The sequence below is a fragment of the Nicotiana sylvestris genome, chromosome 5 (genome assembly GCF_000393655.2).
Source record: "Nicotiana sylvestris chromosome 5, ASM39365v2, whole genome shotgun sequence".
Lineage (NCBI taxonomy): Eukaryota > Viridiplantae > Streptophyta > Magnoliopsida > Solanales > Solanaceae > Nicotiana > Nicotiana sylvestris.
Window position 1 is genome coordinate 138,464,020 of NC_091061.1, and position 14,195 is coordinate 138,478,214.

The following is a 14,195-nucleotide window of genomic DNA, read 5'->3' on the forward strand; positions in this document are numbered from 1 at the left end:
ACCTCCTTAAGAATAAAACCAAGAAAATTCAGCTGACCTAAAGTGACCTCGTCTAGCATCAATTGGGACTAACAATTTCCCTCAATTCAAATGAATCATTAACAACATTCAACCTTTTAAATACCATGGTTTTAGTGCGACACAAAAGCATCAAGAATTGACTCAACTCATCAAGGAAACTCTTTCTACTACTTTGGTCATTGTGGAACCCAAACTCATACTCCTCACTCTTCCTTAAGCAAGACCTCACTTTAGATTGTAGTAATCAGAACGAGGATTGTGGAAAATACACTCATCTCTCTCAAAGAAAGTCACAAGTCCGGCTCTAAGTACCATAAGCTTGCCCCTTATGTGAGTCACCACTAATGTAAGCTTCATTCAACTCAAGATCATATAGGGCTTTTGTGGGGATACAATTAAGTCTTTTGGTTCAAGGTAGGAAATATTTGGTCTAAGTAGGTTTTATTTTCCCTTAAGCACTTCATTTGCTTCATTTTGGCACACATTCTCTTGACTTTTTGAGTCATTTACTTCTTTCTTAGGGGTTAGAGAGACACACTGTCACTCTTTCTTGTTCATTTCAAACCTTTTTCTCCTTTCTAATCTTTCCACGCCTTTCATCTTTTTACTTTTATTGACTCCCTTCACTTCTTCTACATTATTCATTCTTTTTGTCTTTTTGATTTTTTTCTGCCTTTCCTTTTCTTCATTTTGTACCTTTTACCACTTTTTGCATTCCTCATCTCCACCCCCCCAAACTTATGTTTTTGCCTTGTGCTAAGGAAATATCGGGTGCCAAGAGAGGGTCTTTTTAGAACGGGTAAAGGCTTGTATCATGGTCTTTGAAAGAAAAGGGGCTATGGCTCAAAGGGATTGACTAGGGATATTATTATTAGTAGGCTATGGATGTTTTCAAGATATCATTCGGATCAAGGAGAGCCTATAATCATTTCTCAAGTCAAACTACACTTAGGATTTTGCCTAGACAAACATTCAGGGCAAGTTCTAGACTAATGGCACGAGACTTAGACTTGCAATTCAAATTCTCACCACACAAGCTATAGGATTGCTAAAGAGATAGAGTCGGGGACCCACAACAACCTTAGCTAAGATTTGAGCAACACAAATGGTCCTGAAAACCCACTTGATGATTCTCGACCAACACAAGAGTCTCAAGGTCACACCTGTCACCATCCTATACACACCAATTTGTTTTTGACCATAAGATCAAAGGCAAATGTGTTAGGACCAAGTGAAGCTTTTCTTGAGGCACTATTACTCATTAGCTACTATTTACAAAAAAACAAAAAGAAAACAGACTCAAACCCTTAAGAAGGTTGTCATGTCATCCATCATCGAGAAGAACCACCCGGTTCACACAAATTCCACCTTTGGAAAGAACCGTGGCATTAAGAAAACCAAAGGCTTATTGAACGCAAAACTCAAAATAAGAAGTTACGAAAAGGAAGTAAGAAGCTATGAAAGAAAATGCGGAAAGTAAACTAAATATGTAAAATAGGGGATTTAAACGAATATACATAAGAGGGAATGAATATATACATCAGAAAGTAACTTTATATACAGACCAAGGTTGCAAAGTACGAAAAGTGAAATAAACTGGTAAAATTATATACATACCAAAAGTGAAAAAGCATAATAAAAATGAAATAGTATCATATTTACAATCCAACATCATCAAAATAAGGCAACCCCCTCAAAGGAAAGCTAGCATTGTCCTCAATGCTAGCTAGACAAAAATAGCTCAAGAAAAAGCTAGAGAGTAAAGAGAAACTCCCTATTGGTCCTCTGTCTGCATGAGATCATGAGCCTGCGTCCCTGGGTCCTGTGACTGCTCGGGAACCTATGACTAGATCCCGGTATCCTGTGCCTGCACTAGGACCTGAGGCTGCTCTGGGGCCTGAGGATGGCTAGAGGAACCTCCTTGCATGTCGTCCAACTCTATCACTGCATCATCCGTCTGTGGGATCATTCTCCTCCTCTTTGGTGCCCTCTCCATCTCCCGCTACTGCTCCGGCTCAGTCTGAGTTGCTGGAGGCTGCTCATGCAACAATATGTCCAATGATAGATGATCAGCAACCTTCATCTTCTCCACTTCTACCCTCAACTCATTCACAGACTCCTTTGAGGCTCGAGTCTTTCTCAGCTTCTTTGTCTCCTTTGTCAGCTCCTTCAATGCCTTCCCATGAGTACCTACAGCCTCCAATATCAACTGCTAGTTATCTAGGAGCTTCTTCTAGTTGTCCAGAAGCTCCTTGAGAGTCTCCTCCACTGAAGCTGGAATTTGTGGCTGTAGGGGTACGGACTGGGCTGCTACCAAGCTAGAAAGCACAGATAGATTAGAAGTAGATGCCTGCATCCAGTTGTTGATACTGGCAAGAGTTTGGCTCAAATGGTGGGCAGTCAAAGGGTAAGCTGAGGATGAGGGGATATCTGGAGCAGTGGCAGTAGAGGATCCTGGGGAAATATCTGATGTGGCTGAGGGAGGCTGAGACGAAATGACTACTACTACTGGCTCTTCAGACTGGCCAGTAGAAGCAGTGGCTTTGACTTTAGGATCTTTGCCTTTGGGGTTGTCATCACCCTTGAGGCTGTACCAGGAAAAAGGCATCTTTGGTTTCACCTTCACATCAAACTTCCTTTTCTCCACATCCTGGTCCTCAAAGTACATTGTCAGGAAATTTGGAAAGGGGTAGGATCTATCACCTTCATTTACCACCCTTGTGATCACCCTAGACATAACATTCCCGATGTTGATCGGGTACCCTGCCATGATAGAAGCCACCAATATTTCCCGGGAGACAAGCAGAGAGTTCTCATGAGTAGTGGGGTCCAACCTGCTACATACGAAAGTCTCCCACCCCTTTGCCTCGAAGTTTAGAGTTCTCCTCAAAATTGGGACTCCTGATGTCAACCACGCTGGGGTGGTACCCAGGAGTGCCAGGTATTCTGCTAACCATGGACGGGCTACCTCATCCAATGCTACCTTTTCCAAGTATAATGATTCATCTTCCTCAGGAAAGCCCAGGTAGTCATTAATTATCTTTCCATTGAACTTCACTATCAAATTCCTTACCTTAGTCACTTTAGTGCCCTTTTCTATATGGGAGGCATTAGCGTAGAACTCCTTGACTAAGTGCTCATTTGCATCCCAAACATTGCTTGTAAAATATTCCCAGCCCAGTCTGTCTCTGAATTGCCTCTTCACATTAGGGTTGTGAGGCAGAAGGTCCCTCTCAATGAATTTTCGCTCAAGAATCAATTTCCTCTCGGTCCACCACTCTCAGAACTTGTGGGATGCAATCTCACTAACAAATATTCTTTTCCACACCTCCGGGTTTCTAGTTCTCTCTACACCCCCGGGTTTGAGTTCTCCCCCTTCTTCTTCATCCGGTACCTTATCTTTCACGGGATCCTCTCCAGGTGACGAAGCTATAGGTAAAGTAGAGGATGCACTATCACTACTCTCAGCTGAGCCCTCAGACAACTCAGAAGAATTTGAACTGAAGCTTGAGCAGTAGGAGAGCCCGGAGGTGTGGGCACATCTCTCAATCTAAACCCCCCCAGGAAGCCAGGTACATATTCTGGCACTGAATCAGACTCAGATGCCTCCTGGTAGGGTGCATACTCACTTCCCTCTGAATGGGAAACAACTCAATCTGCAGCCTTTATTTGTTTCATGGTTTCCACAATTGCTTTCTGGCCTTGGAGGGTCAATTTGATCATTCCTCGTCCCCTACCCCAGGAGGACTCTCCTTTTCCTTTCTGTTTTTCACCATCTCCTCTTGATTTAACCATTGTCTGCAAGTAAAATTCAGTTAAAGCTTGTTAATATCACAGTACCAGAAGAAACAATGAAGAATATGCATGAAAACAGTTGACCGCGGACCGCATAAAAAGCATTGCGGCTGCAAATGCACCACCGCGGACCGCATAAAAGAGCACCGCGGACCACAGTGGAATGGAGTTTAGACTACCCACTCTCTAATTCAGGTCACCGCGGACCGCAAAAATTAATGTGCGGCCGCGGTCTTTAAAATTCACCTCTATAAATGTTTACCACCGTGGACCACGGAAAAACACATTGCGGTTGCAGAGAGGCACCAAGGACCGCAAAAATTCAACCACGGTCGAGGTAAGCAGTACGCAACAATATCAACCTAGGGTTTCAAATTTTTGCACATTTCATCCTTAATCAACCTTTTTAGCAACCCACTAGGTAGTTAATCACCATGTTTAACTAATTAACCCTAATCTAAACAACATTATGTAACCTTAAGTTAAAAATTAAAAGAAAAAGGGAAGAATAGAAGTACGAACTTAACAAATTAACAAAAAAAGAATAAAACAAAATTAATGACTAGTGAAAGATTTGAAGTACCGGAAATGAGATGCAAAACAGATGATTAAGAATTAGTGTTTGAATTTGTGTACTTAGGGTAGTGATGAACAATACTTTTTCTATTTAGAGAGTAAATGAGCAAAAAGTGTAAATAGGGGCCTGAGGTCCTATTTATAGAAAAAGGACCTGGGACCCACACTACTTACCCACTGCGGACCGCATAAAATGCACCGCGGTATGCGGTATTTAAACACAAGAGGCACTGGCAAGGATGTCACCGCAGACCGCAAAAAATGCTCCGTGGCTGCGGTAGGGCACCGCGGATCATGAAAGATGCATTGCGGCCGCGGTAAAAACTTCAGAGACCCTCCACTTTTGGCCATTTAGCATTACGGACCGCAATGAAATTTTACCACCGCGATAAGGCCATTGCGGCCGCTAAAAATGCAATGCGGCAGCGGTCCAAACTTCAGACAGTGCAACATTTTTCAATTTGATCCTGCACTGCATCACAACAACCCTACACACATCTCACAACCAGTTAGTCCAAAAGCAAATCTTACACTAAAAAGAAAATCAAAGAAAAAAAAAAAGAAAGACATAAGATAAAAGTGTTTGGGTAGCAAAATAAAATGCCTTCATCATACCAAACTTTAAACATGCCAAGTACAAAATTGCAATTCAAGATAATCAAAGAAATCATACATAGTATCTATTGATGGTATCAACACAAACAAAAGTGCCAATGGGAAATATTTTTGTCCCAACGAATGATCCTTGCCTGTTCGAAGCAGACTTGACTCAACCTTACCTTGATGTGGAAGAATGCATTTCAACACTGAATTATCTACCTCAAACTGTTTGAGAGACATTTCCTTGTTGTATGCTCTTATCAACCTCTTGATTCCCAGACTAACTACCTCAGTTTCACTTAATTCAAGCTTCAAGTTATCTCAGAATGCGTGAATCTTTACTTATTTCCTCAAATGCATCCTTTTATCATATTCAAAACTGTGTCATTACTTTATGATTAAACTAACTTTCAAGACCAGGCTGAGAATTATGCATGCATGTCATGTCACTAGAGTCAGCATGAAAAGAACTATAAAAGAAAAAATGACCTAAACAAAAACTGATTAGAACTAATAGAAAACAGGAAATTGCATTAGACAGATGGTGAAAAAGGTTTGAACAAAACAAGCAAAATAAACATGGGTTACAACCCTGGAACAATCCTAGATAACACTAGACGAGTTACTACAACTAAATGAACTAGGAAAAATAAGAAAAAGAAGAGTTTGAGCCATAAGACAATATCCAGATTACAACCCTGAAATAACCCGGACAACAGAAATGACAACAAATAAATCACCAAAACTCCTCCCTGGCTAGCCAAGAAAGGAATGTCTTTCCAATTACCAAGTTCGATATCTTAGCCACTGAGTTCCACATATTACCAGAACCTCCACAAGTCTCCATCACATTAAGCTTAACAAATAGCTTTTGGGTCCCTTTTGCCAACTCGATCTTAAGATCAACCTCTGGAACCAAGACTGATAGCGCTGAAAACTTTATGGTAAGTAGCCCTTCAAGGGATTCAGAAGAGTTCTCGTATTCCTTTTCCACACAAATCATGCCCACCATATGCGTCTCATTATGAACAGGAAATGTACTTTGGCTAGTGTCTGCTGCATTTGGATTTTGCACGGTAATGTCACCTGTATCAATAAGCTCCTAGACCGCTCTTTGCAAATGCCAACCCTTTTCTATGTTGTGCCCTATGCGCACTTTTGAGAAAAATCACGATTTTTTGGAAGGGGGTTTGTCATTTTTATCGGCTTCAACATGTCCATTGCCTCAACCTTTGGAATAGACCGGCATATGATTCTCCAATAGGAGTGAAAGACTTTTCTCTTTGCTGCTGCCTTCTCATTTTGTACTCCGGCCTTGGTTGGAACCTCTTTCGGGTAGGGGGTTGATATGCTTGTAGAGGTGGGCAAGACATTTGTAGAGGCGGTTCAAGCAGTTGTGGGTTTCGTGGGTGTGGAGCATGTGGCTGTGCATTGTGGATAGAGTATTGGGAAAGTGAGGTATGACTTTGGGGATTTTGTGGAGGAAAGTAGCATTGGTGAAGATTATCTAGAGTACGGGGATATTCATGGGGTCGGTATTGAGGCTGAAAGCGTTTAGCAGGAATGCCCATTGGATCCTGTCGTTGGCGAGGTTCACCAACATCTTTTCTATCAATCGGAGGACTGACACGAGCAACTTGTTCACTCCATTTGAGCCAAAACTCCCTAAAACATCCCTTGGGTTTCTTTTCCATCTGAAATAGGGAGGAGTAGTCTGGGATAATGTCTACATTGCACTGATAGTGCCGAATAAAATCTTGAGCCATGTCACCCCATGCATGCCATTTACTGACATCTTGACGAGTATACCACTCTAAGGATTACCCACTCAAACTCTCATTGAAATATGCTATTAACAATTCATCTTTCCCGCAAACACTTCTCATTTCACTACAATAACCCCTCAGATGGGCTACTGGATCTGCACGCCTATCATATAAGTTAAACTTTGGCATTTTAAACCCCGCAGGCAGACGAATATCCGGAAACATACACAAGTCGTTGTAAGACATGTTATTTCACATCCCTTGCATGTTCTTTAAGGATTGTTCTATACCTTTCAGCTTTCTAGATATCTCATCTTGCTCCACTGTCTTAGTAAGCTTTTTAGTTTCACCGGGAGGCTCTAATTGAGGAGCGTAAGAGTATGGATCCGAGACCTTGAAAGTGGGTACTGGAGCATAATATTAGGTATCTGGAGCTTGGAATGCAGTTTTATTAGAAGATCGATGGAGGGTAGCTTACGGAGGGGCTATAAAAATAGGAGCAGATGTCGGAGCAGGGTATGCAGTTGTTTTGGCTGGTGGAACATGGAAAGTTTGGGAGGAAGTGCTAGGGTATTTGTTGTAAGGGGTAAAGCCTAGTGCATGTTGAGGGGAATGATCAACGGTAGTGGGAACCTGGGCTTGTGATAGTGGTGTGATAGTTGCAGGGTTTTCAGTGTAGTTAGTGGGGAATGAAGGTGGAGGATGCCCCCTGATCCAAGACTGATACATTTTTTCCATCTGCTGTTTCAACCTTTGGACTTCCTCTTTCAATTCAGATTCCGACTCCACAATCTCCCTCGACGGGTCAACAACTCCTGTGTCTGAGTCTTTGTTAGCCATGACTTCCTTGTTCTTTGACCTTGTGTTGTATGGATGAATCGCCAAAGTGCCACAAACTAACCACCCTCTGTTATGATAACAATGACAGTAACAAAGAGGAGCAAAACAAAGCCAACATGTTAGTGTTAGGGCATTTATCAGATAGAAATATTACATTGCGTGCAATGTCCCTAGCAACAATTAACGGTTCTGAAATGATTTCGAGGATCACAAGGTCATTTGGTATCATTCCAATTTTGTTCATTCAAATATTCTCTTTTCTTTCTTTTCTAGAACTTCTTGGCTTGCTCATTTTCCTTCCTCTCTTTTCTTTCTAATTGTCACTATTTTCTTTCTCTCATCCCTCATGTCTCATAACTTCATTCTTTTTTTAATAATGATTTGATCGAACCCTATGTAGGTTGCCTACATATCATGTTCCACGTGAATCAGACCAAGCGTAGTTCTGAAAAGGTGATGGATAAAATAAACTAAAAAACAAGAATCTTTTTGGATTTTTCATTTATAATTTTTTTGTTTTCAAATACAAAAAAATAAGTACGATAACAAAAGACTCGACAAACTCAACTAGACTATGATGGACTCTGACATCACCTAAAAGACGCAATACTAGTGGATAAGACTACAAAGTGAAAGACAAACATAAAAACTGACTCATAACATAAAAAGGCTCCTTAAGCAGCTCCTGAATGCAGTGGTCTTGGGGTATAAAATGTCATGCTCGAGATCTGGTACATGGATCCATACCTGAATGAGAAAAATAAGACCAAATAAAGTTAGTGACTCAAGACACTATGACTCCTCCTATTGGACACATGTAAGGCATTCTTGGGTTATTTTTGCAAAATGACCTATGTGGCCAAGGGTGACTAGAAGTATAAACTCAATAAGATTGAAATCTAAGACATGAAAAATACCTCACTAAGGCTTATATGGATTCAAACTCTCAATAATCATGGCCCAAAATTGATTTGCAGAAATGAACGTTTTTGCAAAAAACGACCGATATGGTCAGAAGTGGCTAAAGATGCTAACTCAAAAAGGACGGGCCTTAAAGTAATGTGACACCTAGCTGTGGACTCAATATTCTAAGACATGGGTCATTGAACCACTTTTGCAAAAATGGCCCCATTTTGCAAGAACAGCCGATGTGGCCCAAAAGTGGCTAGTCATGCAAATTCAACAGGAATGGACCTTAAAATTGATAGGACACATTGTTGTTGACTTAGGGCTCTAAGACATGGGATAACAAACTGCTTTGAGAAAATAGCCCTATTTTCCAAAAACGGCCAATGTGGCCAAATATGGCTAAACATGCAAGATTTGACTACGACCCCCGAAGCCAAGAACCTAAGACTCACTACGAAGACCGGACCCTATGTGGGATGACTACGTATCCCGCCCCGAAAGACGAGAATCAGGTATGCGTAGTTCGGGAAGATTGGATACGAGAGAGAATTTAAAAAAAATACTAATTTGGAGAAAATATATTTTTGAAAAATGATGAAACATGTAAAATCTTTTTGGATTTTCTTTTTTTTTTTTGAAAAATGATGGGAAAGTGCAAAATCTTTTGGATTTTTCATTTTCATTTTTTTATCTTTTTTTTGAAAAAGTTGTGAAAGAAAAAAATATAACTGGGCCCTACTTGCTTCATCTTTATACCCTCAACCATCATTGGTCCGCCAAATGACCCCTTTACCCTTAAAGAATGCAGCATATGGCACATGGGGATGATTAAGAGCCCGTTTGGATTGGCTTAAAACAAGTGGCTTTTCAACAGAAATAGTTTTTAAGCCAAAAAGTAATAAGTTGGGGTTACCCAAGTTATTGCTTTTGGCTTGTTTTAAGCAGTTTTTAACTTATTTTAAGCATTTTTTGACTTTGTCAAACACTGAAAAAAGCTAAAAAGAGCTTAAAAGCTGATTTGACAAACTTAAAAGTCAATCCAAACACCCTCTAAATGTCTTTTTGGGCCATGGGCCCACTTTGACATAATTTGGATAGGTGTCCAACAAAGGGACACGGTGCCTTGGACCGAACTTTGCTAAGTGTAAATGACATGATGCAAATAAGCATGACCTAAAGGCTGACCTAAGTTTGAGGGTTCACTAAACAAGGCAATTCGGGTCGGCATGTGGTCCAGTCCACGCTCCCATGCCACCCCCCTAAAGACTCGGGTGACTCACAAAAAGGTCGTGTACACTCAAACGTACTTCGGAAGACTTGTTGCAGAAAGAAAACCCATGTTATGCAAATGATGACAGTTATAAAGCGAAAATCACATAAGAAAAAGCGATAAACAAATAACCAACAAAACAGGAAATAAGACACAAAACCAAATAAACAAAACAAACACCTCAACTGAATATCCTAAAAGCCAATAAGATCAAGTATCAACTCAAACCTGCAACTCGCTAGCAGAGTTACCAAAGCTGTCACACCCCCTTTTTCACTTCACTTAACCCTTTAAAATAAATAAAGTGATTTGTAAAGCTCAAAAGGATTTTCAATTAGAAAGTGACAAAAATTGTATTCAAAAAGACTTTTTAGAGTTGCCACCTGGCATTTGATTTCGGTGTGTCAGGTCACCATTTTTTAGAAATAATTTTTCCTTTTAAACATATTTGACTCTAAACCAGTTTGCACCAAAGATTCTGGATAAGGGGGTTCATTTGACTTGGGCAGAAGGTGTTAGGCTTACCGAGTCCCGTAACTAGTACTGTTGCGTACTCGATCTAGTTGGCTTTTGAAATATTCAAATCGAGGTAAAAATAAACACAGAAAAGAAAATAAACACACAAGAGACTCGCGGTCGTCCCCACCTAATAAAAGAAAAATAAAAATGAAAATAAAAATAAAAATACTACGAGTTCTACTTTCGGCCTCCAAATACAAATACTCCGAGGCATACCCTGGATAAAAATCTATATAAATCTCGCGGGGCATTCCCCGGATAAATTCAACTAAGGGGCGACCTCTCACCTCATATAAAAGAAAAGAAAAGGAAAATCCTAATATTTGCCTACACGAGTGAAACCGGCCAAAGCATGCTCCTAGCGGTTCGATTAATGAAACAAGAATTTCATTAATCTTTCTTGAGCCAAAAATCTTTCTTCAATTCTTACTAACAGAACCTTATTAACTCCATGCCAGCAAATACTCTTTCATTAACTTGTTTAACTCAAAACGTTGTCCAAATCTTTCTGAACAAACTTCTGCTCAAACATCACTATGATCAAACCCACATAAGTTTTAACTACATTAGCCCATTTGTATCATATTTTCATGAAATCAATTAGGGGGTTTAACCGGTAAATAGATATAAAGATTACAAATCAAAAAAATGGACTAAATAGAGGAATCAAATTGTAGACAAACAATCAAACATAGAAAACAATTGGAGTGCATTCCATCTTCACCCAACATCCACAAGAATCACAATAAACATTCAAAAGGCAGAGTAAGAATCAGACCTTTAGTTGAGCTTTTCCAATTAAAATATCCTCCGAGCAGTACACACAACAGACGTTGACAGCAAAAATAGAATTCTGGCAATTGAAATCCTATCGGAAAAAGAACAAATAGCATCAGGAACTCTGACTGAAAACTTCGAACGGTGACCTCGAATTGGCACCGGAAAATTCGAACTAGGAGTGGACTGAGTTTACTTTTCCGGCCAGAAAAATAAAGAACCAACATACAACATTTCCTCCTAACAAGTGCGGTCGAAATCCCAAAGAAACCAAGTATAGCAGTCACCAAAAAACATGTATATCGCTGGAAAATTGCTCCTCGTCAAATCCTACTTCATTTTTTTTCCCGGTTTCCCTCTCACTGTATTGTTCGCTGTTGTCCGATTTATGGAGAGGGAGGAGTCTTAGGGTGGTTGACTTCACCGACGATAGAAAAATGGGAGAGAGAGAGAGAGGGCCGGCGGCGGTTAAAGGTGAAGAAGGAGGGTCCGGTGGCCAGGCGAAGATATCTGATTTGTTGCTTGGGGTCGGCTGGTTTTGAATTGGGGTCAGCTGGGCGTGTTCTGTTCTCTCCTCTCCAAAAGAGAACGTCGATCCAGATCCCCCTTAAGTCATGTTTTAGTAGTTTATAGGATCAGTACCTGATTTCTCTAATTTAGTCTACTTATGTTAGTACTAATTTGGTGTGCCATTCTGTATAGGTGAGTGTGTATCCTGTCGGTTGAGAGAAAGAGATGATGGAGGTTCTCTTGGGGGGGGAGGGGTGGGCGGCTATTTTTGTAGGTGTGGAGGAGTTCTTCTCTTGAGGCTCTTCAAGAAGGTAGGGTTAGGGTGTAAGGGTTCAACCAAAAATGGGCCTCAAAATAGGATTATTTTAGCCCAAACTTGATTCTTTCTCACTGAACAAGAATAAATTAGTACCCACATATATTAATTAATCCTACTTAAGTAGAAATGACTATTAAAATAAAACTAACTGTTAAAACAAAATTATTTTTGGTATTTTTTCAAATATCATACTAAAAAAATAATAATGGTATTAGATTAAAATCATCGCAAAAGTAAAATAAAATTACTACCAAAAATACTGATATTCTTGAAAATACAGTGAAACTATTTTTGTATTTTTATTTTTGTGATAAAATAAAGTAAAATTGTCAAAACTAGTTAAAATAGCGATATTAGACCTAAACTAAATATTTGAACGCTAACATGTGTAAAATCTCGGGAAGGGCCAAAAATTACATGTGTATAATCATAAACTCAAATAAATTTTTTAATTATTTTAAATAAATTTACATATTTAAAAATTACATAAAAATTATTATAAATTATAACTAGTTTAAAATATTTTGAAAATATATAAAAAAAGTCATGGTCAAAGAACAAGCCATTTGACTCTCTATATAACAAAAGGTACCATCTTTTTTAGACAGAGGGAGTAGTATAATATGTGATCTTAATCCTTTTATGACTATGTCACAACCCCAAACCGGACCTGGTCATGATGGCGCCTCTTGTGAAAACAAGGCCAGCTGACACAATTCTCAAATTCATTTTTAACAATTTAATAAGTCAATTTAAGTCATTTATAAGAATAAGTCCCTAACAAGTATAAATTTAGCGAAATAGAACAAGTGCGGAAATAGATACAGCCCGATATCGGGGTGTCACAAATCACGAGCATCTACTAAGGTCTAGATACAACGGAAAGTTTGAAAATGTACTAAATACAGTCTAATGAAATTAAGAGGGAGAAAAGCAATGCTGCAAACGTCGGGCAGCCGCCTTGCTAAATTCCGATGACTCTGCCTCTGATCAACCAATACCCGCTACTGGGTTCAGAAATACCTGATCTGCACACAAGGTGCAGGGCGTAATATGAGTACTCCGACTCAGTGAGTAATAATAATAAATGAAGACTGAGCGATAGGAAATCACGTAAAGGCACGTCACCAGGCTATAAAGAAGTAGTAAAAGCCAGTAAAAATAATGAAATAGTGGAAATATGTAAAGTCACTTTAGTTCAGTTTAAGCTTCTTTAGAAATGCCTTTTTAATAGTTAAGCAATTAAATGCAAAGCAGCTAGAACAGATAAACACATAAGAATCCGCCCCTCAGGCACGATGTCAACAGAATCCGCCCCTTGGGCAATATCATGGAACAATCAACAACCCCTCGGGCTATATCTCACATCACAATGGGTATCCTCGCTCACTGGGGGTGTGCAGACTCTTGGAGGGGCCCCTTACGCCCCAAGCGCAATATCAAGCCATCTCGTGGCATAATCACATAGGCTCTCGGCCTCATATCAACAAGCCACCTCGTGGAGTACAATCTCAAGCCCTCGGCCTCATAATCATAATCACTGAATCACTGTTGCAGCGTGCAACCCGATCCAAAAGTATCCTCAAAACACCAAAACACAGGCCCTCGGCCTTACTCAGTTAGAATCTCATAATCCACTCGGGCAACAGTAAAACATGATGATCAACCCAAAATATCATTTAATGTGTTAAAATAGAGTAAACATGGCTGAGTTATAAAAATAGTAGAATATAGCATGACTGAGTTCAAGTATAAAGTCAAAACAGTGACGAAATATTAGGAAAAGTCCCCTAAGGGTTCAAATAGTTGGCACGAGTCCCGAATATGGCATTAAGCCCAAAACATGATGATAGAGAACAATTTTCAGTCAAATAAGTGGTAAAACAATCATTCAGGATGGACTAAGTCACAATAGCCAACAGTGCATGACCCCACGCTCGTCATCTAGCGTGTGCATCACCTCAATATAGCACAATGATGCAATCCGGGGTTTCATACCCTCAGGACAACATTTACAATCATTAATCACCTCAAACCGAGCAAAATCCTACTCCGAAATGCCTTTGCCCCTTGAATCAGCCTCCAATCGACCTGAATCTAGCCACAGTTAATTCAATTCAGTCAATAATAATTATAGGAATTAATTCCATATGAAAATACTAATTTTCCAACAAAATCCGAAATTTAACTCAAAATCGCTCGTGGGACCCACGTATCGAAATCTGACGAAACTCACAAAATCCGACAACCCATTCAACCACGAGTCTAACCATACCAAAATTACTAAATTCCG

The 14,195-nt window shown here is 39.8% G+C and overlaps 1 protein-coding gene across 1 annotated transcript; it reads right to left on the reverse strand.

The window, feature by feature from the left end:
* Positions 1-7,232: 7,232 nt before the first annotated feature.
* Positions 7,233-7,598, reverse strand: LOC138869372 (uncharacterized). Its single transcript, XM_070146985.1, has one exon. The coding sequence runs from the start codon at positions 7,596-7,598 to the stop codon at positions 7,233-7,235; it is 366 nt and encodes a 121-aa protein (XP_070003086.1).
* Positions 7,599-14,195: the final 6,597 nt, after the last annotated feature.

What these genes read in the sequence shown, in the direction of transcription:
- LOC138869372 (XM_070146985.1), bottom strand. Translation starts at nt 7,598, where the DNA reads ATGGCTAACAAAGACTCAGACACAGGAGTTGTTGACCCGTCGAGGGAG.